Source organism: Camelus ferus, chromosome 7, assembly GCF_009834535.1.
Source record: "Camelus ferus isolate YT-003-E chromosome 7, BCGSAC_Cfer_1.0, whole genome shotgun sequence".
NCBI lineage: Eukaryota > Metazoa > Chordata > Mammalia > Artiodactyla > Camelidae > Camelus > Camelus ferus.
Window position 1 is genome coordinate 47,004,172 of NC_045702.1, and position 25,984 is coordinate 47,030,155.

General features: G+C 40.0%; 1 protein-coding gene across 8 annotated transcripts in view; it reads left to right on the plus strand.

The window, feature by feature from the left end:
* The window catches only part of RAPGEF5 (Rap guanine nucleotide exchange factor 5), a 353,892-nt gene that overhangs the window by 230,537 nt on the left and 97,371 nt on the right, over positions 1-25,984 (plus strand). For 6 of the 8 annotated variants that reach the window (XM_032483865.1, XM_032483867.1, XM_032483866.1 and 3 more), the window contains 2 exons: positions 12,503-12,576; positions 22,588-22,713. In XM_032483865.1, the coding sequence (XP_032339756.1) occupies positions 12,503-12,576; positions 22,588-22,713 (200 nt within the window). The remainder of the gene's footprint in view (positions 1-12,502; positions 12,577-22,587; positions 22,714-25,984) is intronic. The other 2 variants (XM_032483864.1, XM_032483869.1) reach the window with 1 other exon arrangement.

The following is a 25,984-nucleotide window of genomic DNA, read 5'->3' on the forward strand; positions in this document are numbered from 1 at the left end:
TCAAATTTTAATACTAAAAAACCACAGTGATGAGGTGTGAAGCTTGCAACTGCTTTTCCCCTTACTTTTTAAAGGATAGGAAAATTTTGAGCACTTGGAAGCAGCCGTGATTATGTGCTGGTAACTAAAAGTGAAAATACTCTGTCAGCATTTCTTGCTGGAAGCTCATTCCCGTGCCCTCTCGTGGGGAAGGCACTCCCTGTTGAATGTGGTTGTAGCCTCTCATTGAGGGGGCTCCTCAAGTAAATATTATGACCCTTGTCCAGAAATGGTAGCAAAAAAAGCTGGTTATTTGGATAATGAGGAACTGGGTTCTGCATCCTGTGGCCTGGAGATACGTCAGTGTTTTCCTAACATTTTTATGTCCACAACCCACAGGACACAGAAAAGAGCCCGACCGGGTATATATCTAATTCACATTTGTAAAAAATACTTAATTTTACTAATTGGAATGCATTTTGACCTTTAGGGTTTGTTTGGTTTTCTTCCCCCTGTTCTTTCTACTGTATTCGATTCTATTTCATTAAAAAAGAAAAGAAATGAAAATAAATACTGGTCAGGAGCCAAAGGAGTGGATTTGCAGATGTGCAGGTGGACCAGCCTGCCCTGCTCTGCCTTTGACTGAGGGCAACTTGAACTGCCTCAGATACATACATTTTTTTCAGGGGAGGACTGAGACAGGTGACCTAACCTCATCTATGAAATTTTTCACGCCCAGCTCTTCAGGTTGTGCGAACATCAGATGAGACCTTTTGTGAAATAGCTTTCACTCTGTGAAAATAGTGCGGAGGTGAAAGATTACATTATGATTGCCAAAACTTTAATTCTTGGCAAAGAACTCAACAAATTACTTTTCTTAACTGTGTTTGCTGATTTCTCACTTTGGGACTTGAAATGCTAAATTTCTGTCTGTAGTAAGATTTCTGGTTGATTTGTAAATTAAAAAAAAAATAGTTTGGCTGATTTTTAAAGAAGACACTCTTGACTATACTCATCTAGTGCATTACAGTCATTGTATTTAATGACCTGTTGGTTTGGCTTTCACCTTTACAGAACTGATCAGACATTAAAGCATCATTTTGAAAGAACATGAATCCCCTTTGTGTTTAAATGATAACATTAATAGAATTATTAGGAGAGTTTTCTTAGCAACCATCCCAGTAAGTCATAGGGAAAAAGAACCTGTTGTCCTCAAGGCAGCAAGAAAGTGACATCTGGGCAAGCCCTGGAACCCTTGGAGGCTGTCAGCAGTAACTCTTCTTGAATTGCTCTTGGCTAACTTACAAATAGATACAATTAAACTAAGTATCCTTTTGTGAATTAGTGCTAATTAATCCACATATAGTCTTTGTTCTCCTGTGGACTCTCATGTTTATTTTTCAAAGTATATGCTTCAGATCTTGTGCTGTAACTTTTGTTGTGGTTAGTTATTTTCAAGGGCCTTTTCTTGCTTTTGGACTCTGTGTGTTGAGAGATAAGGGGGTGGTTTGTGTTGGCAGAGAATGAGGCTTCGAGCCTCCCTCGGTCCCAGAAGCTGTCATTCCTCTGTCTGTGTTCCCCTGGAGGGAACTATCCCAGAATCAATATTTGCATAGGAAAATTTCCCCCAGCATATTCTTATTCTGATCAGATAAAAGAATTCAGCTCAGAAATCTGAATAACTGCTTCCTCCTTGTTTGACCACAGGAGCTGTGCTACGAGGAGGCATGAAAAGTTGCTTCCTTATGTATTCCTTGACATTAATCTTCATTTTAAAGGGCCAGTAAAGCATTCTCTTTTCGGTGGCTAACTGTGTCAGTCATGCGACTTCATGGGGTGACTATAAACCCTCCGATGTCCAGGATAAATAAAGTTTTTTTCCCCCAAGTGAACCCCTGGCTAAAATGCATTCTTAGAATCATATTTTTTCAGGATTTCCAAGAAAATAATGTTATCTGTTGTAGGAGAGCACGCTCTTTCCTTCATTGTCAGTGTGCTGAGGGTGAGAGTCTACGAGAACTTGAGTGTCTCTTCGTTATGCCCGGTGCTGAGCTACCTTTGTCACGTCCCTTTAACTCACTTATGTCTCTGATTCTCACTCTGATAAGCAAAGTGTAACTCTGGGCAACCAATTTTGAGGTCTTCAAAGATATGATAAGAAATGTAGCATTGTTGTTGAGGAAAAGCTAGAAATATAGAACAAAATTTTTATCCCAAGGGTGCTTTTAGGCTAATCTCTTCTTTTGGTTCTATTTACATGTACTAAGCATTATGTCTAAATCTCAAAAAATAGTGTTAACTCTCAATCATGAGATTCTTACTCATTGTCCGGTATGTGTTTTGTTGCAGCATAATAAGGTGAGAAAAAGAAATGCCTAGACATCAAAATATTGTTGTTTTAAAAACAAAAACATGAATTTAGTTGGCAACAGTATTCCACAATTTAATTTTCTTTATTTTCTTCAAAACCAAGACTTTATTTAAAGAGCAAAAATTAAAATAAAGCATAAATTAAGTGCCAAGGTATGATTGGTACTTCATGTGGGCGAAGCTGTTCCACACTGGTACATTATCAGATTGCCCTCTAGGAAAATTCTTTCCATTGCAGGATGAGGAAAGACTTCTCATATTATTTCAGTGGGCTAGTGGAAGTCCCTTACTACTACAGCCCATTGCATTTTTAAGTGGAATTTTGGGGTTTGTTTTGTATTTTATTTTCCCTTTGCATTTTTGCCTCTAGACTTTCAGAGAAAACATGAGTGCTTTTTCTTTATTCTTAAGTTTCCTCCTAATCGGGCAACAGTAACAGCAGAGGACTCCCTTTGAACCAGTGTGAATAGAACTTTCTTGCTGAAAATAGAAGAAAAGCTTCTGCCCACTTCCTCTGTTCCTTCCGTGCCTTTAGGTGTTCAGCTGTAGGAGTTATCCCAGTTCAGCCATGAAGTTTCACAGAAGAATTTCCCTCCCCTCTTTTTTTCATAAATGGTTATAAAAGACATAGCTCATATACATAGGTGTAGTCAAGTTGTGCCATTTTGGTCACTTGGGAAGACATTGTTCATCTCAGTTGATTTTTACAGAGCTCACAGTGCAGGCATGGCATTTTTGGTAAGCACCTCACAGTGGGCATAAAAGGCATTTAAAAGCAAAAGGTACATGAAATGATATTTTTTAAAAATACAGAGCAGAGAGCACGGTATTTAAAAATATACAAAACAGTACAAAATGAATCCAAAAAGTACAGTGGGTGGCCTCCCTGTCAGTGAGGTTCGTGTGCTTGGGGCCTGCCTTTGATGGAGAGGACGGTGCAATGGTGGGTGCAAGCAATGACTTAACTTTCTTAGGAGTCACCTCAATTGCTTCTTCCTCATCTCCCTGCCCTGCCCCTACAATCCCATGCCTCTCGTATACAGTTCATTGGCAACTTGTGTCTGTTCTGTCTTAAAAACACAACTCATATCCCCCATGTTTCTAGCTCATTGCCATTGTCATCTCTAACCCAGACGATGGCAGTGGCCGCCTAGCTGGTCTCCCTGTTTCCTGCTTCTCCTAAGTATCCTCCACTAAGCAGGCAAAAAGGACTTTTGAAAATAGACATGAAACCATGCAGTTCCTGATTTAAAATTCCTCAGTGCTTCCCCATGTTCTTAGTCAAAAATCTGAATTGACTGTGGTCTGTGCTCTCTCCAGACTTGTCTGGTGTCCCCTCACCTGCCACGGGTGGCTCTGTCTAACCCTCAGGTCTCAGCCCCAGTATCACTGCTAAAAGAAGCACCATCCCTGTCCTCCTCTCCACAGTGACCTCCCTCAGTTGTTTTCTGTCATTTCCCCATTTATCATGATCTTTAATTTCATCGTATTTTAAAAAACTCTTATCATACTATTTCTTACTGTTACTTGTTGGAGCAGTAGTCCTTGTCCATCAGCTGTCCCCCAGCTCGTGTGTGGACTTCACGAGATCAGGGGCTTCTCTGTCTTGTTGACTGTAATAACCCTGGTGCCAGGCACGTAATAGGTGCTAAGTACATATTTGTTAAAAATGGAAGAGCAAGCTGTCCAAGGAGAAAAATAATGAAATAAGTTTGGATCAGAGCTGGGTACAGTATGTTTTGAAGTTGAATGTCAGTGTGAAGTTGAGGCTGAGGAGGAAGCTGGGGAGCTCAAGGAAGACCTCCAGTGATGAGCAGAGGGTTCAGACTTGATAACGATACAGAAGTCAAAGCGTGGTACTTGTTGGTGTATTTTTTGAGACTAATGATTTAGCAGTTGTGCCCAAGCTGGACTGTATTAGAGAGGAGCTGGGGTCAGGGACCTTGTGGTAGGAGATTACAGCACCAGTGCAGAAAGAGTGACGCAGACTTGGATAGGGAGAGGCTGGAGAGATATAGGAGAAGAAGTGGATTTAAGACCCCATAGTTTGGAGTCTCCGGGAGAAGATGGCGGAGTAGAAGGACGCTCGCAGGTCACCCTCTCCCACAAATACACCAAGACCCACATCTACAGACCCACTCAGCCAACCAGAGCACCTGTGGAACTCCGACAGAACATCGCCCTCTTCAAAACATAAAGACGCCAAAAATCTGGTAGGAGAAAAGGAAAAAAGAAAGAACAAAAGGCATAGCAGCTCAGGACTGGTCCCGCGGGGAGGGAGCGGCAAAGGAGGACTGGCGCTCGCTCGCTGGGTCTCCCCTCTCCAACTGAGAGGCCAGCAGGACGGAGGGGGAGCCTCCGAGGCTCGGATCTGTACAGAGCAGCCCTTGACTAACAGAACTAAGTTAAACGGGCACAGAGCGTCCCCCCGACACCCAGCCTGAGATGCGGGCCAGCAGCGGCGGGCAGGGCCAGGCTGCACAAGCCCGGCGGAGGACGAAAGTGGCTGCACGGAGGCAGCCCCGGGGGAACGCAAGGGGCTGCACGCCGTGGCTGTGGGTGCACAGGGCAGAACAACCTGGGCCCTCCATAAAACAGCAAGGTTGATGTGCTCTCAGGGGAAGGGTGCACACCCCCATCTCTGAAAACCCGTGGAAAGTTTTCGGAGGAAGAGAGGTGGGGCTCAGGCACAGCCACCACATCCTCCGCGCTGAGCACTCAGACGGGGGTGGGGGCGAAACCTGCATCCCCACCGAAGGGTTTACCAGCCTCAAAGGCCAGACTGAGACTGGCCTGCAGCCCGGGGCAGATAGGATCCTTCCATCCTGGTCCCTCAGAGAACTTGCTCCACAAAGACAAACAAGGAGCTGGGTTTTGGCTCCGAGCAGGGACAGGGCTGTCCCTCGGTCTTCCCGGAGCCCACCTACGGAGCGCCGAACAGGGCGGAGCGCGCAGCCGCACAGAGAGCGGAGCTACCGGCAGCGCAGGTAGAGGGAGAGCGCCCCCTCCCCCCCCCCCCCCCCGTTTTACCTGTTCTATTTTCTATTACTCTCTTAAATTTTACTTCTTAATTCATTTCTATTTCTCTTGGGTTTTGATGTCCTGCTATTGATTAGACACAGGTTTCAAATATATCTATTCATCTCCCCCCCCCTTTTTTTGTAAAGGTTTTAAAAGGACATCGCAACCCGATTAATACTCTGCTTCAACTCGCTCTTCTATTATTCATTATACACTGTTTTCAAACCCTCTTTCTCCCTTCTTTTAAAATTCTTTCTCTCTCTCTCTCTTATGTTTTTTTCTTTTTTTCCTAAGTTCTATTCCTAAACAGGCATTAGATAGATAAAATCCTTAAGGACCAAAATAGACAACTTATACTCCATAAACCACAGTGCCAGAGAGGTATGAGCAAGATGAAGAAGCAGAAAAACCTTTCCCAATTAAAAGAACAAGAGAAATCCCCTGAAAGAAAGATCAACGAAATAGACGTCGGTAGCCTACTAGATCAAGATTTCAAAAAAGGGGTGATCGAATTGCTGAAGGAATTAAAAGAGATAGTGTTTAGAGATATAAAATATGTCAAAAATGAAATTGAAGCTATAAAGAAGAGCCAAGTAGAATGGGTAAACTCATTGACAGAGATGAGGAATGATCTAATAGCTGTGCAAAGCCGACTAGATAATGCAGAGGAACGAATTAGTGATCTAGAAGACAGGGCAATAGAAAGCACCCATTCAGAAGAACTACAAGAGAAGCAAATAAAAAAGAATGAAAATAGCAGTAAGGGACCTATGGGATAATATAAAGCGTCCCAATCTTCACATAATAGGGGTCCCAGAAGGAGAAGAAAGATCAAAGGGGATTGAAAAGGTTTTTGAAGAAATCATGACTGAAAACTTCCCAAACTTAAAGAAGGAATCAGATATCCAAGTACAGGAAGCTCAGAGGGTCCCAAACAGGAAGAACCCAAATAGACCCACACCAAGACATATCATAATCAAGATGGCCAGAGTCAAGGATAAAGAAAGGATTCTAAAGGCAGCAAGAGAAAAGCAAAGAGTAAGTTACAAGGGAACCCCCATAAGGCTCTCAGATGATTTCTCTACACAAACACTACAGACCAGAAGGGAGTGGCAAGATATATTCAAAGCCCTGAATGAAAAAAAGATGCAGCCTAGGATCCTTCATCCAGCAAGGCTATCCTTGAGGATAGAAGGAGAAATAAAGAGTTTCACAGACAAAAAAAAAGCTGCAGGAGTTTAGCAACACTAAACCCATGCTAAAAGAAATATTGAAAGGGCTATTCTAAATAGAAAAGCAGCAGGATGCTACAGAAATGAGAAACACACAACTGGAAAGGTGATAACTCATGAATTACAAATAAAGTAAACATGAAATTATAAAAGAAGACATACAAATCACTGAGAGTGGGAGAGGGAGGCAGGGAAACATAGAAAATTTTTTTCTTTCTTTTTAAAATTTTTTTAACAGTAGGATGGGTTTGAGATCATGTTACTATCAGTTTAATAAAAACAGTTATAGTAATGGGTTGACAGATTTACAAAAAAGGGTAACCACAAGCCAAAAATTTACAAAGGAGTCACAAAAATTAAATAAAATCCATGATAATACAAAGGAAAATTACCAAACCACAAAAGGAAGAAGAAAGGAGCAAAGAGGATATACCAATTCAACTGCAAAGATAAGTTCAAAATGGCAATAAACACACATCTATCATTAATTACTGTAAATGTTAATGGACTAAATGCGCCAGTCAAAAGACACAGAGTGGCAGACTGGATAATAAAGCAAGAACCTTCAATATGCTGCATACAAGAGACCCACTTTAGGGAGAAGGACACATATAGATTGAGAGTGAAAGGATGGAAAAGGATATTCCATGCAAATGGAAAAGCCAAAAAAGCAGGTGTTGCAGTACTGATTTCAGACAAAATAGACTTTAAAACAAAGGCCATAAAGAAAGATAAAGAAGGACATTTTATAATGACTAAAGGAGTGATACAAGATGAGGATATTACACTCGTGAATATATATGCACCCAATATAGGAGCACCTAAGTACATACAAGAATTACTAACAGAGATAAAGGGGGATATTGATGGGAATACAATCATAGTTGGAGATTTTAACACTGCATTAACATCACTAGACAGATCTTCCAGACAGAAAATAAACAAGGCAACAGAGAAATTAAATACTACAATAGAAAAACTAGATTTGGTGGATATTTTCAGAGCATTACACCCCCAAAAAATAGGCTATACATTCTTTTCAAGTGCACATGGAACATCTTCCAGGATCGATCATGTACTTGGGCACAAAAGAAACCTCAACAATTTTAAGAAGATAGAAATTATCTCAAGCATCTTTACTGACCACGATGCCATGAAACTGGAAATCAACAACAGAGAAACAAAGGAGAAAAAAAGGAAAGCATGGAGATTAAACAATATGTTATTGAAAAAACAATGGATCAATGAGTAAATCAAAGCTGAAATTAAAAAATACCTTGAGACAAATGATAATGAAAGCACAACCACTCAAAACCTATGGGACACAGCAAAGGCAGTGCTATGAGGGAAGTTTATAGCGATACAGGCCTTCCTCAAAAAAGAAACAATCTCAAATAAACAATTTAACCCACCACCTGAATGAATTAGAAAAAGAAGAACAAAAAGCCCCAAAAAGCAGCAGAAGGAAGGAAATAATAAAGATCAGAGAGGAATTAAACACAATAGAGATTAACAAGACCATAGAAAAAATCAACCAAACCAAAAGCTGGTTTTTTGAAAAAGTAAATAAAATCGACAAACCTCTGGCCAAACTCACAAAGAAGAAAAAAGAGAGAGCACAAATTAGCAAAATAAGAAAGGAAAATGGAGTAATTACAACAAACAAAATAGAAATACAGAATATCATACGAGAATATTATGAAAAACTATATGGAACCAAACTGGATAACCTAGAGGAGATGGACAAGTTTCTGGAAACATACTGTCCACCAAAACTGAATCAGGAAGAATCTGAACACTTGAACAATCCGATCACTAGAAAGGAAATAGAAATAGCAATTAAAAACCTCCCTACAAATAAAAGTCCAGGACCGGACGGCTTCACCGGGGAATTCTACCAAACATACAAAGAAGAACTCATACCAGTCCTTCTCAAACTCTTCCAGACGATTGAAAAGGAGGGAATACTCCCAAACTCATTCTATGAAGCCACCATCACCCTGATACCAAAACCAGGCAAAGACACTACAAAAAAAGAGAATTACAGGCCAGTATCACTGATGAACATAGACGCCAAAATCCTCACCAAAATTTTAGCAAACAGAATCCAACAACATATAAAAAAGATTATACATCATGACCAAGTGGGGTTCATCCCAGGGACACAAGGCTGGTTCAACATACGCAAATCAATCAGTGTAATACATCACATCAAGAAGAGAAAGGACAAAAACCACATGGTCATCTCAATCGATGCAGAAAAAGCATTTGATAAAATTCAACACCCATTTATGATAAAAACTCTCGCCAAAGTGGGTATAGAGGGAACATATCTCAACATAATAAAAGCTGTATATGACAAACCTATAGCCAGCATAGTACTCAAAGGTGAAAAACTCAAAAGCTTCCCACTAAAATCTGGGACAAGACAAGGATGCCCACTATCACCACTCCTATTCAACATAGTCCTGGAAGTCCTAGCCACAGCAGTCAGGCAAGAGAAAGAAATAAAAGGGATCCAACTTGGAAAAGAAGAGGTAAAAGTGTCATTATATGCTGATGACATGTTACTATATATAGAAAACCCTAAAAGGTCCACACAAAAGCTACTAGAGCTGATTGAAGAATTCAGCAAGGTAGCAGGTTACAAAATTAACGTTCAGAAATCAGTTGCATTTCTTTACACTAACGATAAATCAACAGAAGAAAGTAAAGAAACAATCCCCTTTAAAATAGCACCCAAAGTAATAAAATATCTGGGAATAAATCTAACCAAGGAGGTGAAAGAATTATACACAGAAAACTATAAACCATTGATGAAGGAAATTAAAGAAGACTTTAAAAAATAGAAAGATATTCCATGCTCTTGGATTGGAAGAATCAATATTGTTAAAATGGTCACACTGCCCAAGGCAATCTACAGATTTAATGCAATCCCTATCCAATTACCCAGGACATATTTCACAGAACTAGAACAAATCATAATAAAATTCATATGGAACCATCAAAGACCTAGAATTGCCAAAGCATTACTGAAGAGAAAGAAAGAGGCTGGAGGAATAACTCTCCCAGACTTCAGACAATACTATAGAGCTACAGTCATCAAGACAGCATGGTATTGGTACCAAAACAGACATATAGACCAATGGAACAGAATAGAGAGCCCAGAAATGAACCCACAAACTTTTGGTCAACTCATCTTTGACAAAGGAGGCAAGAATATACATTGGAATAAAGACAGTCTCTTCAGCAAATGGTGTTGGGAAAACTGGACAGCAGCATGTAAAACAATGAAGCTAGAACACTCCCTTACACCATAGACAAAAATCAACTCAAAATGGATTAAAGACTTAAACATAAGACAAGATACAATAAACCTCCTAGAGGAAAACATAGGCAAAACATTACCTGACATACATTTCAAAAATTTTCTCCTAGAAGAAATAAAAGCAAGAATAAACAAATGGGACCTAATGAGACTTAGAAGCTTCTGCACAGCAAAGGAAACCAGAAATAAAACAAGAAGAAAACCTACGGCATGGGAGAAAATTTTTGCAAGTGAAACCGACAAAGGCTTGATCTCCAGAATACATAAGCAGCTCATACGACTCAATAAGAAAAAAATAAACAACCCAATCCAAAAATGGGCAGAAGACCTAAACAAGCAATTCTCCCAAGGAAGGCATACAAATGATCAAAAAGCACATGAAAAAATGCTCCATATCACTAATTATCAGAGAAATGCAAATCAAAACTACAATGAGGTATCACCTCACACCAGTCAGAATGGCCGTCATTCAAAAATCCACAAATGACAAATGCTGGAGAGGCTGTGGAGAAAGGGGAACCCTCCTACACTGCTGGTGGGAACGCAGTTTGGTGCAGCCACTGTGGAAAACAGTGTGGAGATTCCTCAAAAGACTAGGAATAGACTTACCATATGACCCAGGAATCCCACTCCTGGGCTTGTATCCAGAAGGAAATCTACTTCAGGATGACACCTGCACCCCAATGTTCATAGCAGCACTATTTACAATAGCCAAAACATGGAAACAGCCTAAATGTCCATCAACAGGTGACTGGATAAAGAAGAAGTGGTATATTTATACAATGGAATACTACTCAGCCATAAAAACCGACAACATAATGCCATTTGCAGCAACATGGATGCTCCTGGAGAATGTCATTCTAAGTGAAGCAAGCCAGAAAGAGAAAGAAAAATACCATATGAGATCGCTCATATGTGGAATCTAAAAAACAAAAACAAAAACAAACAAACAAACAAAAACAAAGCGTAAATACAGGACAGAAATAGACTCACAGACAGAGAATACAGACTTGTGGTTACCAGGGGGGTGGAGGGTGGGAAGGGATAGACTGGGATTTCAAAATTGTAGAATAGACTACACTGTATAGCACAGGGAAATATACACAAAATGTTATGATAACTCACAGAGAAAAAAATGTGACAATGAGTGTGTATATGTCCATGAATAACTGAAAAATTGTGCTGAACACTGGAATTTGACACAACATTGTAAAATGATTATAAATCAATAAAAAAATGTTAAAAAAAAAAAGACCCCATAGTTTGGAATTTGGTGGTAACAGTGCATGAAGAAATCCAAATATAAAATATCGTGCTTCCTTCATTATGTAACAGTAAACTATTAGCCAAAAAGATGACACTTAAAAAAAAGAATGTTCTCCTCGTACACTGTTGGTGAGAATGTAAATTGATGCAGCCACTATGGAGGACAGTATCAAGGTTCCTTAAAAAACTAAAAATGGACTTAGCATATGATCCAGCAATCCCACTCCTGGGCATATATCTGGAGAAAACTATAATTCGAAAAGACACATACACCCCAATGTTCATAGCAGCACTATTTACAGTAGCCGAAACATTGGAAACAACCTAAATGTCCATCAACAAATGACTGGATGAAGAAGTTGTGGTGTATGTGTATGCAGTGGAGTGTTACTCAACCTTAAAAGATGAAATAATGCCATTTGCAGTAACATGGTTGGACCTAGCGATTATCATATTGAGTAAAGTAAGTCAGACAAAGACAAATGTCATATGATACCACTTATATGTGGAATCTAAAAAGAAATGATACAGATTCTATTTACAAACCAAAAACAGACTCAGATATAGAAAGCAAACTGGTTATCAAAGAGGAAAGGGCAGGGAGGGATAAACTAGGGTTTTGGGATTAATAAACACACATTACTATATATAAAATAGATAAACAACAAGGACCTACTTTATAGCACAGGGAACTATATTCAATTTCTTGTAATAACATATAATGGAGAAGAATCTGAAAAGAAAAAAAATGTGTGTGTGTGTGTATATATATATTATGTAACACTAAACTATTAGCCAAAAAAATCACACTTAAAGAATGTTCTCCTCCTACAATGTTGGTGAAAATGTAAATATATATATACGCATATACACATAACTGAATCACTTAGCTGTACACCTGAAACTAACATTGTAAATCAACTACATTTCAATAAAAAACATTTTTAAAAAAAGGTGTTTTCACAAGAACTTGATAGAAGCCTTCATCTCTACCCCAGTTCCCCTTGGGTAAAGCTCAGTACTGACATGTTGTTGTCTCAGTGGGTTGAGGTGATGAGGAAAGTTGCAATCAGATTTCTCCAATGCCTTTGATTTAATAAATGAGAAAATACAGTGAAAAGTGCCCAGTGCTATTAGTTAAACTTTTCATCTAAATAATAAAAACAAATACAGATATTTACATTTTGTGAATACCTAACGTAATTTTTTTCTTGTCACATTGCCATCTGAAAAGAAAATGACCCGAAACAGTTTTCGTATGGTGCGACATTTGTGTAATGTTGTTCTTTTTCTTTTCTTCTTTAAGCAGTTGAACGAAATGAAGACAACAATGACAAACACGTAACTGTGACAGAGTCTGAAGGTGTTCCAGATCCCCAGGTGTGATAAGTTCTGTGACAGCCCCTCATCGCGCCGTTCTGCTGTGTCGAGAGTGGTGAGATAGGGCAGGTGCTTGCAGATGATTGAGGTTTTACCTTTTGTGTTCTGCAAAACAGTCATGTAGTGGGAATAAAGTACTTATTTTTGATAAAGAGATATTTCACAAGAGAGGCCAAAATTGCTCACTACATTTATGATTTGATTCATGGAAGGGTGGACAGATGCAGAAAAATACTCCACTTCCCAGAGAAAGCAAGCAAAGTCAGTGAAGAATCAGTAGAGACCACCCTGGGGCAGACCATGCCCTGGAGCAGAGGAGTATCAGCCCGGGCTTGGCCAGATGAGTGCGAGTCTTGCCTGCCTCGGTTTCTGTGCTGACCCCCAGGGGTCACCTCCTGGCATGGATGTTCTTTCTGTAGCAACTGACCTCCAAATACTGTGGCAGCATAAACTTTGGGCAGTAGTGCTGTCCACTGTTAGCTTTATGTAAAAGCAGAGCCCTTAAAGATTCTCGGTAGGGACAAGACAGTAGGGAAAGCAGGGAAAGAAGCAGAACAGGGGGCACGAAGACATTCTTTTGCAACTTCATAGTAGTTCAGCTCTACTCCTCAGAATTCCGCCTCCTGGACACCCAGCTGTCCCATTATGTGACATGGCTAAATACCTGGCTACATTAAGTAGTGAATTTTTAACTTGTGAGTTTTAAATGACTCATCTCTAAACCTACCTGATAGGAGACTTATGAGGATTAAAAAGAGAAGTATGTTGAATAAATAAGCCACGAGACTTTATTATACATGAGAACAAGAAAGGAGTGGGTCCAGGGGAGTCTACTACTGGGAAATCAGTCATGGTGTGTACAGAGCAGGGGTTTCATGGAACTGCCCCGGTGAAGAATCTGACAGACTTGACTCTCAGGAAGAAAGGGGTGGAAAATTCTGGAAGCAGACAAGCCCTTTAGAGCCCTCACTTCCTGCAGGGTGTTGCTCTGTTCTACTAGACGTTACAGAGGAAATGGCCTTTCAGGATTATGGTGATGGTGTCATGATGTCACGCAGGTCCAAACTCATCAAAATGTATACATTAAATGTGTGTGACTTTTTGTATATTAAGCATATCTCGGTAAAGCTGAAAAAAAGATTCTTAGCTTGGTTGACCCATTGCAGTTCACCTTTAAAGTTGTAAATCTGTTGATTCTGGTCAGAGTGATCACATTAGCTTTTTCAGTCAAGATTGCACAGGTTGTCATGTTCTAATAAGTTCATATAAGGACTTGATTGGAATTGTTTTGCTGCGGTAAAATTCAGAATATGGTAGCCCACAAGTTCATACTGAAATTATACTGCAGACATCCGAGGAAACCTGGGCAGGGATTCCTTTCTCAAAGACTTCTTAAAGCATTTGGTTGTTATTGGGACAGTTTCTTTATTATTTAGTTTCTGAATTTAAATTGCTCTTCTTTGTTTTGGACTTACTCTGTGGACAAGAGTTGGCTTTAATGCAGTTTTACTCCTCTGTGTATCTCAGTCGGATCCACAGACCTTGCTCTTGGAGATTTTGTGGTTTTTCTCTAGCAACGGTGACATAACTGCATATTTACAGGATGTACCGAGGGCTAAAACTGAAACCAGTTGAAGCCAGCGAGTTAGTAATTAGATCAGGAAAAGGTTCTGTTTAGGTTGGAAAGTCATGAGTGAAGTTCACTGGGATGCATAATTGTGAGTGCTACAGCTGAGACAGCTGTCACTCCCTCTGATGTGTCTGAGAAAGCTTGATCTGCTCCTCCCAGTAGAAGTGCCACTTTTCTTGGTTGGATTCTGCAGGTCCATCTGTCCAAATGCTCGGGGTAGGATCACCAGTGGTTCAAGTCATACAAGGTGAGCTGAAAGGAGACTTTCAGAGTTTCACCGTCCAGTATCTAGGCAGAACTAGAAACAAATGCATGCGTGTGCTTGTGGGTGTATACCTGTGTGCACGTTACACAACATTGTATTAATTTGATATTTGATGTATATGCATGTAATTAATTGAGCTCCTATATGCCAGACTCTGTGGTGAGTATTTCACATGATTGCAGTCTTCATTCCAGAGTATATTTTAAACAAGTTAAGTGCAAGTTGGTTTTCATTCCTTCCCTGCACATGATGACGTATGTCAGTCACTGTGGGGAGGGTGCCCTGGGCTGCAGAAAACCTTGGCTGTAGAAAGGGGTAAGACAGTCACTACCCCCAGAGAGGCTAGGCCTTGTTGTACACAGGTTCCCACCCACCAGGAAGCTCTAGTTCTCTCATACGTTGGTACCTTTCTTCCTTTTCTCACTAAGAATATCTTTTCTGTCTAAGAAACTTCCTGTTTTAGTGCAGGGACTTGTGGGCAGAGTGAAGAATGGAGACTGGGATTTGTGTCTCAGCCCTTCTTCCTTGTAGCTGGTGCCTGTAGGCAGGTTCTTCAGTGCATCTAAACCTGTAAGTTCCTGTCGGGTGGCATCCATGTCTTGGTCACCAAAGTGTCCCCACCATGCTAGCCAGTGACTGGCCTGCTTGATTTTCATCTCTGTAAAGTGTCATGAAATGAACATAAAACAATGCCTGCCATCCTGGCACATAAAAGACTTTGGCTGAGTGTTAGGCATTTCCTTGAGGTTGAGAGACTGCCTCCTGTGGCAGACCACCCACTCCTTCTCTTGGCTCTGCCACAGCCACCTCAGGCAAGTCACCCTGTTCTCATGTGCCCCGTGTTCCTTTTCTGTCAGAGCTGTGAGAGTTAACACTTAGGCAGCACTTCAAACGCCTTAGGCAGTCTTCTGAGCTCTTTGTTTTTATTAACATATTGAAACCTCACAACAAACCCTATGAATCAGATAATATAATTACCACCACTTTACAGAGGAGCTGATAAGTGGTGGGGACAGAAATCCAACCAAGGTAGTCTGGCTCTGACATCCTTGCTTTTAACCACCCCGCTCAACTGCCTTCCTAATATGTGTGAAGTAGAAATCATTGTTGGGTGGTTTTGAGGATGAAATGAGCATCTGTGAAGCAGTCAGACCAGCGCCTGGCACGTAGTAAGTACTCCAAAAAAGTTAGTCTCCAGGAGCCGTTATCTTTCTCATCATGATCATCTGTCTGTCATGTTGCTTTTGGTCTGAATAGTTAAGGTATCTGACATGACTGGGCTGCAGTTTTACTCTGTCTCCCGTTATGGTGTCTTCACATAAAACACTGTAGACCTTTCACTTGTTAGAACCCTTTATACAGGACTAAAGGGTTAAAGAATCTTTATCAAAATGTGCAGAATTTTTGCCACGTTCTAGTTTAAGGGTTATAATGAGATGTGCAATGAACAATTTATAACCTTTTGAAGTTTGGAAATTCTCACTTTCATTCAGGTGACTATTGACCACTGGATTCAGTGATTATTTTCATTCCTATTGGAATCAATCATTTTGATATTAAGTGATGATAACTGTTATACAAATTGATTGTCAACTATTTTACGATTATTTTATCAGTAGCCAAAGTGTGAGTTTCAAAAAACACACTGAAGAAAGCTCTTTTTTAAGTCTGTGATAGCAATCATACAAAACAGGTGATCCTTTTAAATCCTTTATGTTAGAATTTATTAAAATCGCTTATTCTCTCTTTGTTTTTAAACTACTTTATTATTGCCAACTTTGCTGCCCTGCTTGGCAGAATGGTCAGTATTGTATACAGATCTGAGCTGTAATTTCCTTCAGGTCAAACCATGGTACAATATTGGTGACCTCCGTATTCTAGTCTGAACGTTCAGAGAATCAAATATATGATAAATGAGCCCCTTACTTCATCAATTGTGTAAACATATAATGTGTTTATTTTCACCTGAAGAAATAATCATGTAAGTATAATGATTAAGAAAGTATGTGCAGGAAGTAACATAAACATTCCACGTAACTGTGGTTTCTGCCTCCTTCCCTCCCATACTCTAGCAGAACACGGTATCACACAGTGTTTGCCTAGGACAGGTCTGCCTGACCACTGTGGTGTATTAACATAAGTCATTCCACAAGGGAGGAGAAGCAGAGGAAGGAACCTCCCTGAACTTGCTTCGCCTCTCCTGTCCAGTGAGGGACTAGGAGTCATTGAATGAGGCTCTCTGATGCTCCGGCATGGGGATTGAGGCCTGTACTAGTGGTGCCCTGGGCATTAGTAAGCCTGCCTTTATGTCACAGTTTCTGTCTTACGCACTTTTCCCTCTGCGTGCATCTTGATCCTTCCCCCTATTATCAAAGGGTGTATTTTTCTGTTCCAACCAGTAAGAAAGTTGTCATAGTTTTCTTCCTCTGAAGAAATTTGAGAAAATGAATAATAAAATGAAATTATTTCGTTATCATTATTATTATTTTATTATTAATTGTCTTCTGAATTTTCCTGGAAAGAATTCTTACTGTTTTCTGTGTTAGAAACAGGCACATACAATTTAGTAATATAATATAGCATCACAGCCCATCAGTGTTTTATTCTGTCATTTGGACTTTCTGTATAAAATAGCAAAAAAAAAAAAAAAAAAAAAAGAAAACTTGATGAATTGCTATTCAGGATTTAATTTTTGAAGAAGTGAATCAACTATGTAGTAATCAATAAGAATTTCCCCGAATACCCTGCATTTGCATTAAAAAGCATTCTGTTATTACAAAAGTGCTTTCATGAGAGGTGGACTCTTTTATGCTGGTTTTCCTCCCCTTGATAGCAGTTTTTGCATGAGGTTTTTTGGTAAATGTTTAGATAAGGTGATTTTTAAGGTCACGATAGTGCAGAAAATGCTTCCAGACACAGAACTGTGCTCTTTCACCTCATGTCGTAAACGTTGCTCATTTATCATGCTTGTCGCTTTTCTGAAGGGAATCCTGTCCAAGTTTCATTTTACTGTGGACAGAATGGACCGAACATATTTATGATTCCATTTGTAAAGGAAACACACTTTGCATTTACATTCTTAACATTTCTCTTCTCAAATGCTGGAAGTCATATGAATAGCTTTAATTATGCATTAGAGATTTTTTTTTTCAAAGCAGGACCTTGAAATAAGGCTCTTAAATAACTCTTCTGACGGTTACACATTAATCTTTTTATTTTTTTCCTGGCCTAGCAGTGTTAGGTAAACTGTTTATAATTAATTTCACATAGATAAATTAAGTAGTCCAGGAATGTGAAAGTCTAGATCAAGGGCTGTTAGCTATCTTGCTTCTCCCGCCATAACAAAGCTCTCAAAATATATTAATAAATTCATGGCTTTTTTGAATTAAATCACTAAATTACAGAGCTGTGAAAGGAACCCCCCAGAGAACATCTGGCTGAGCATGGTATTTCCAAAGAGGAAATAAGCCTTATAAGACCAGGATATACGGGCATCTCTCTGGGCTTGAAGTTCTCTGGGGAATGAAGAAGCTTTCATAACCCTCCTTGAAAGCCTTTTTTGATAGTTGCATGTGAGGAGTGCTAAAGAATTGACGATCTTGTGAAAATGCATGTAGAAATTATGCAGCAACCAGAAAATCAAGACAGCAATATTCCTTTTTTAATGATAGGATGATTTAATTATAAGTATAAAATAATTAAGTCAATCTGAAACCCAGTTTTTAAAGTAATAGCATTTTGTGTTTAAAACACATGATCTGTGCACCCAAGTCTCTAATAAAAACGTATTTCCTCAAGAAAGAAAAGTCTCTATCCTAAGGAAACAACTCATGTTCACACAGAAACCAAAAAAAACAAAGTATCTTAAATTTCCCCTACCCTTTTATTGCTGATGATATGTTATCAGTTGTTTTCTAAAAAAATATATGGGACCCACAGACAGAAGGAAAGGCTGTCTCTCCAAATTGGAGTCTGCTGAAGCTTAGCCCGGTTGCTTTGGAGCCTGTGCTGGTGAGAAGAGGTAACAGGCTCATTCCCATTTGCCAAATGAATTATCTCATTTGTGTGCTTTCCTCCCGTGGACCACCCCTGCCTGGCCCCAGTCCCACACGTGCCCTCTATTACACAGGGTGCCACCCTGGGGAGCAAACAGAGATTAGGACCAATTCATCACACCACTGAATAAACAACCACGGAGCAGGTCCAGAGGTGGCTGGGTCATTAACACCTCTCTCCTCTAGCACAGCAGTGTATTAAACACTGAGGATGACATGGATGGAGAGGGAAGAAATCCTAGATGGTCGACATAAGTGAATTTTCCAGATAACAGAAACATATTCCTTTAAGTGTCAAAACAGTTAAAGGATGTTAATCATTTTTGTGTAGAAATTTCCCTGAATAATGTCCTTGCCTTCTTAGTGTGAATTGAGGATCCTTAACACCACTGACCCTCTTTTACTCTCTGGTATTGGTTAAAAGAGCATCTTCAAGACTGGCCCGTGTATTTAGCGCTGGCTCCGGCTGTGGGCTCCACTGAAGTCCTGACAAACCAGTATGCCCTGAGGAGGATGGTGAGGGTAAAAAGACCTAAAAACAAAGTACAGTGGATCCTTACTAGTGCTTGGCAATCTTACTCTACTTCCCTTGTCCGATTTCCTCTTCTCTTAAGTCAGGAGTTGAGAAACCACAGCCTACTGCCTGTTTCTGTAAATAAGGTGTTACTGGAACACAGCCGTACTGACTCCTTTACAGACTCTCTTGCTGCTTTTGTGCTAAAACTGCACAATTGAGTAGTTGCACCAGAGACCACATGGCCCGTGAAGCCTAGAAATATTTACACTTTTAAAAAAAAGTTTACCAACCTTTGGAACTGAAAGGACTGTTGCATGCCTTCTTTTCTCTTATCTCCAGCGTCTTCTCACAGTCTTTACTCTTGTTTAATAACCTGACTTCTTATTTCTCTGGGAAATAGAAGCCTTCAGAAAAGAATTTCTACGTGTTCCCACCACCAGTTACACCAGCCACCCCCGTACGCCCCCTCCCCTCCTGGTACAGAGCATGAAATACTCACATTCGTGTTTCTGGCTGAGAGGAGGCCTTTACGCTCTCTCTCCTACTCAAAGACATTGCTCCGTAAATTGCCCTCTCTCCGTGCCTTCATCATCAAATTTCTCTCTCTACTGGATGATTTCTAATAAAGATAAATATGCAGGAATATTCCCTCACCTTGAACAAGCAAGCAAAACTCCCTGCAACATCCACCTTTAAGTAGGGCCCCATTTCTTGTAATACAACTCCTCAAGAGTTGTCTCTCATTCTCTGTTAAACCCACACTAATAAAGCTTTTTCCCACTACCACCTTTTCTCAGAAAGAAGTTACATTCAAAGTCACCAATTACTCTTGTTGAATTCAGTGTCAGTTATTTTGAACTCCTCTTAGTTGCTATTTCAGCCGCAGTGGTTGTTTTTTCACTCCGTCCTCCTTGAAATACCTATTTCACAAATCACCAGCTTCTCCTCATTCTCCTTTTCAGATTACTCCTCATCTTCCTAGTTTCTAAATATTAGACTCAGTTCATGGATTTCTTCTCTGTTTACATCACTCCACTGGTAACCTCACCCCTTCCTCTGGTTTTAAATACCATCCACATTATGATGACTCCCAAAGTCCTGTCTCCAGCTTAGACTTCTCTGGACCTCCAGACGGCCAACCCGGCAGCTCCACTTGGATATCTAATAGTCATCTTCCTTCCTAGACTTTCTCTGCCATCTTCCCAATCCCAACAAATCACAACCCTAACCTTCCAGTCACTCAGGCCAAATATCCTGGAGACAGCAAATTCTGCTGGCCATACCTTTGAAATATATCCCGGTTATAACTACTTCTCACCATCTCCAGTGCAGCCACCAATTCCAGGCCTTCTCTTGTCTGAAGACCAGTCTCCCAGTGGGTCTTCTCGCTTCAACTGCTTCTCCCCACTTAACAGTATTTTCTCAACCCAGAAGACAGAAGGATCCTGTGAAAGTGTAAGTCAAATTATGCCCATCCCATGTTCAAAACTTTCCAGAGTATTTCCATCTTGTTCAGGAAAAGAATCTAAAGCCCTTTCATATCCTGTGAGGAAACTACACGATCTGGTCCAGCATCCCCTGTCTGAGTGGCCCCACCAGTGTCCCCCTCTCCAGCCCTGCTCCAGCCCTGCTGTCCTCTTTGCTCTTCTTTGAACATGACAGACACACCCAAGCCTCAGGGCCCATGCACTTCTGCTCCTCTGCCTGGAACATTCTTCACTCCCTTTAGATCTTCACTCAGATGACATCTTACCAAAGAATCCTGCCCTGACGTTCCTATTTTAATAACACTTCTCTGTCCCTCACCCTGCTTTTTTCCCCTTTTGGTCATGTATGACCGTCTAATATTCCATATCTCTGTGTTACATAATCCACATCCCTTGTTGAGTTTAAGCCCCATGACATGTGACACTTTGTTTTTATTGTTGTTGCTCACTACTGTGTCCCTAGAACCTGTAATAGGTCTTGGCACGTGGTGGTTGTTCAAGAAAAACCAGCTGAGTGAGTGAATGAATTAGTAAAATAGGGAGCTAGGGGAACATACACGGGGAATGCAATAAGAAATCTGTCATAAATATTGGCGTTTAAATATTTGGAAGGTTGTCACATTGGATAAAAAATAAACATAGTTTCAGTTGCTTTAAAAGGCAATACTAGTGCTCATGGTTGAAGTTCAGTGGTTGCAGAGTTTTGTCTAGCATGATCAGGGACTTTCCAGTGATTCTGGCTCTGTAACAGAGCACAGGCTGTCTTAAGATAAGCTGAAATCATTGTCCAAGGAAACCTTGGGGCCAAGCTGGAAGACTACTTGTGAAGGGATGTTATAAAAATAAATCTGACTTTGGTGGAGGTATTCCACTTGCTATCCCATGGGAATCTGATTTGGGCCACTTCAGTGATTTTTGTTTGTTTGTTTGTTTGTGGATTTGTTTGTCTCCTTTCTATTTGTTGGAGAAACTGCTAGATAAGGAGGTGTCCTTGCCCTTAGGAATAAATATTTAGTCATTGCTTTGCATGGATGGTTCATTTTGCTTATGCTCACTCAACAAAATGCATATTTTAGTACAAACTATTAGGAACTTGAAGCTGTGATCACTTGCTGGCCCCTTCTCTGTATCGGGTAATGTTGCTCAATCCACTCAAGTCCTGTAGGTTTTATGGGGTAAAACTAAGATTTATGGTTTAGGCTATTTCTGCCAAGAGGAACTTCAGATTTCTTTATTAGATCATGTTCTGATATGTCAGGATGAACCATTTTTGAAAGAATTTGAGCAGAAACAGTTCATAATTTGTGTGTTGTAATGATCATATATATATATATATATTTTTTTTTTTTCTAATCAAAGTCCTAGATTCCCCTCCATATTATTTTTGTTTGGTACTTTGGGGTTAACAAAACATAGGATGCTTTATGAACCATTTCTAAACCCTGATGAAATTTTAAGTTTTTGCAGTTTATTTGTAATAACCTTTTCTACTGTATTTCATGCAACATTGGAGGTATTTTGCTAATAATGCCCCATAGTAACTTTCCAGTTGTGAAAGAAAAAATGATCTTACGATCTTCTTGTTAACTGTGTGTTTGTACATGGAATGAGCTGGTGGAGCTCAAGGATTAGGAGGCCATGTACTGTTATTTTTAGTACTCTGTATCAGTTCACCCTTGTTGCTGGAGTAGTTCCTGGCTAACTTTCCCATGAGTTTTTAACCTCTTGCTGGGCTTATGTAACAGGAAACAGGCTGTCAGGAACAAATAGTGGCAGATCAGGAGCACCCTTTAGTAGCAAATGATGTAGTTGGCTCTGCCTTTCACTCTCTTAAAGTAGACTGATAAATGATCTCCACTTTAAGCCTTTCAGTATGGCGTTCTCCGAGGTTAAGCTAATATAATTTCGGTTTGGGAAAGGCAAATTATTTTACCAAGACATGATTTAATCCAGGTGGCAGAGAAGATGAGCTTATTATAAAGGTGAACTTGTGTGGTGGTGTCATGTCCTGGGACTGTGGATTTAAGTATATCTTCGCTTTTTCTCCAACTCTCAAGGCAGGGGTGATGTGCAAGCTTCAGGAGAAAGATGATATCGGGCGAATTGAACTGGTCCAGAAGCTGGCAAGAGAAAACTGTCAGTGTTTGCAGACGGACAAAAAAGAACAGGAGAAATCCGAACACGTAAGCCCTTTTCCTCTTGGGGATTCAGTTTTGAAGGGATGGACAGTGTTTCTGCCTGGTTATATGTTTGAAGAAAATAATATTTTATTTAAGTTCTTTAGGTTTGGAGATTTTTTTTTCCTTCCAAAAGTATGCTTCTTAGTTAAAAAAAAAAAAAGAAAACAGCTACTATAGCTTTCTAAGCCAGTGGTTTATGACCCTGGATTTATGAGAGAACTCTTCACAGAAGTAAATCATACAGAAATATAAACACATGGGAGCAAATATGAATGCATGTCTCTTTGGTGTCTTTCAGGTTTGACTTGGGGGTTTCATCCCATTAGATAGTTTTCGGAATATGAGTTTTGAAAAGACATTGCAGTGTACTTTTGTGTGTAGAACAGGAGGTGGATCTGGTTACCAAACAAATGTATCCCAAGTCACAAGAAATAGATAAGAGCCGAAGAACAGATTATAGATGCTCCTGCGGAGTCAGGGAGTCAGAAGGGAGTTTTCCCAGCATCTTATGAACTTTTGTGTTCCAACAACAGTCATATTGTTTGCATGTAGTTGAACTGGAGGAAAGGGACGCTCTGCTCAGTTCTCCTGAAAGCAGTTATTCAGATTAAGCCTTAGAATCGAGACCGCTGCCGTCACGCTGGGGAGACAATGGGACCACTTTCTCCTGCTGTACGTTGTTGTCTGTTGACTTTCTGTTGTTGTTTGTAAGGCTTCACTCTCAGTGCTGAACTAACCAGATTGCTCACGAAGGGGAAAATTCCTCAGTGCTTATGAACATGTCTTTCTTTAGCTTTAATTTCTCCTTGGGATTTTATTTTCAACCCTTTCCAGGGGATAAAAAATTACTTCCTGCTTTTTCTGCTCCAGGGCCATCAATACAAATGTCAGGGGTTTACTGAGCAGGAGAGGAGGGTGAGATATTCGAGGAGGGTGAGATATTCAAGGATGGCAAGCCGTTTAGTTTAATAACGTAACACATCTCTAACAGTGAGCATCGAATTGTTACAATTGGTGTCTCAAGGGGGAGAATAATTAGGCAGTTTGAAAGCCTTGTGATTGCAGTTTTTTCAGAGGTGACCATTGGCTTTAAGTGCGCGTGGAGGTCTTAGGAACCTTCACCTCAAGAGGTACTAATGAAAAGTTTATAGGAACTACTGAAAAGTTAAGGGACTTGTTTGAGTTGTTAAAAACACCCTGAAGGTTGACTGTATTGAAGACTGATTCCTAACCTCTGCTGTATCTTTAGAATATTGAATATCCTAGTTTATGTCTTATGTTTCTCAAACAATATTCCTTTTGATCCATTTTAATTAGAAGAACAGCAGTTTTCATATGCTATATTTTATTGATGGCAAGATGCACGTTCCCCCCACATTTTAGCATCTCTGAAGTCAGGATGAGTCTTAACAGTTGATGATTTGAAAACTTGTCCCAGTTTTTTTTTTAATGGAGGTACTGGAGATTGAACTCAGGAGCTCATGTATGCTAAGCATGCGGTCTACCACTGAGCTATACCCTTCCCCTAAACGTGTCCTAGTTTAATTGGGAGCATTTTTCTTTCCTAGTGATCCTTAAAATAGATAACATGGTTTACAGTGGATTGCACATTTGATTCAGTGGATCAGTGACAACTGGAGGGTGGGGCAAGATCTTAAAATCAAACCAACAGTGGAGTACCACTTCACCATGGTTAGAAATCATCAGCCTTAGCCCACAAACAGCTTCATGCTTATTAAAAAGGTCCCTGTGTTTTGCCTTATTAGTTTCTTCCAGAATATTATAGTTACAGCTAATGAGAATATAATATCCTCCAAATATATATAGTAATAGACATCTGAACTTGGTACTGATAATTAGAAAGACTTAACACGAATTGTAAATTTAGTGGTAGAAAGTTTGCAGCTCTGCTTATGGTCATGCACTCGTTATTCTCTTTAAACCTTCATTTTCAGATTGTAAAAAAAGAACACTAAGGTTTTTTTACTTCTTGCATGAATGTCAAAATACGGATGCATTAACAGCTCTGAAGTGTGTGTGCTTCTGAGAGGAAAGATGATAGATAAATAAATATTGGAATTATGGCCCTGTCGATGTAGACTTTTCCTACAGAAGCTTCAAGTCAGGAAAGCTGACTATTAAGAATCTTTCTTCCTTAGTAATAAATATGAACTTAGCCACTCTGTGCTCGCCCTCCTGCAGGATGACACCAGCTGAACTCATCAACTCTCAAGGCTGATACTTACATAGCACTCCACCAAATGGGCTATTTGACACTAGATGCGTCCACTTTTTACCATCGTTTATTAGGAATAAAAACCATCTGGTAGATTATTTCATTCTTCTGTGTCATAAGCACTTGATCTATCTATACCTCTGCTGGCACATTGAGCTCACAGCGTCCGAGAGACTGGATGTGGTATTTTCATTTTTCCTGCCCTCACTTTCTTTTCAATAGCAGTCGCCTGTTCTTACTCGTGGAAACTCAGTTATAACACACACAGTACACAGAGGAAACTGCAGTTTACTTAATGTAAACTCACGTCTGCTGTTTCCTATTCTTGTTATAACAATAACAGTGACCAAACCCTAGAGTTACATACAGATTTCCTTTCTTTTGTGATTTAAAAATGCTTCATCTGCCTCATCTACCATTCCTGGGCCAAAGTTATTCAAGCGGACAGCGATAAAATTTGAGTTCGAATCCAAGTTGCCTGCCGAGTCTTTTTTTTTTTTTTTTTTCAGTAAACCGTGTTGCTTCTTCAGCCCTAGAATGCCGCGTCCCCTTTGTGCATACGTGCCAACGTGAGAAAGCGGCTTCGAGGTGCTGCTGCACAGGGACAGACGTGAACTTGACAGAGCAAAGCTTTTGTTGCTGGTACATCTTGTTACAAAGTGAAGGGGCTTAGAGATTTCTGAGTTGGCATAGCTAATATTTTCCTAAACTGGTAAATGCCATGTTTCTAAATGAGTGTATTCAGAGAAACCCTTCACTCTGTGGGCTTTTGCCAAGGTGTTTCTGAAATTAAACAACAACAAAAAGTTAAACGTACAAATATCACGAGTTTCTCAAAAGGCACAGTCTTCCCATTTTATGTGAACAAGTGGTAGGCCAAATTAGCTGGCACTCATTCCTAAGTGTTGAAAATTTTGTGAGAACTTTGAGAGAAGACATAAATGGCTGTTTCTTCAAAACATTATGATTGTGAGATAACATTAATTCTTTAAAGAAATTGCCTCTGACGTAGGCGTCATATTTTCTAGTCTTAATTCT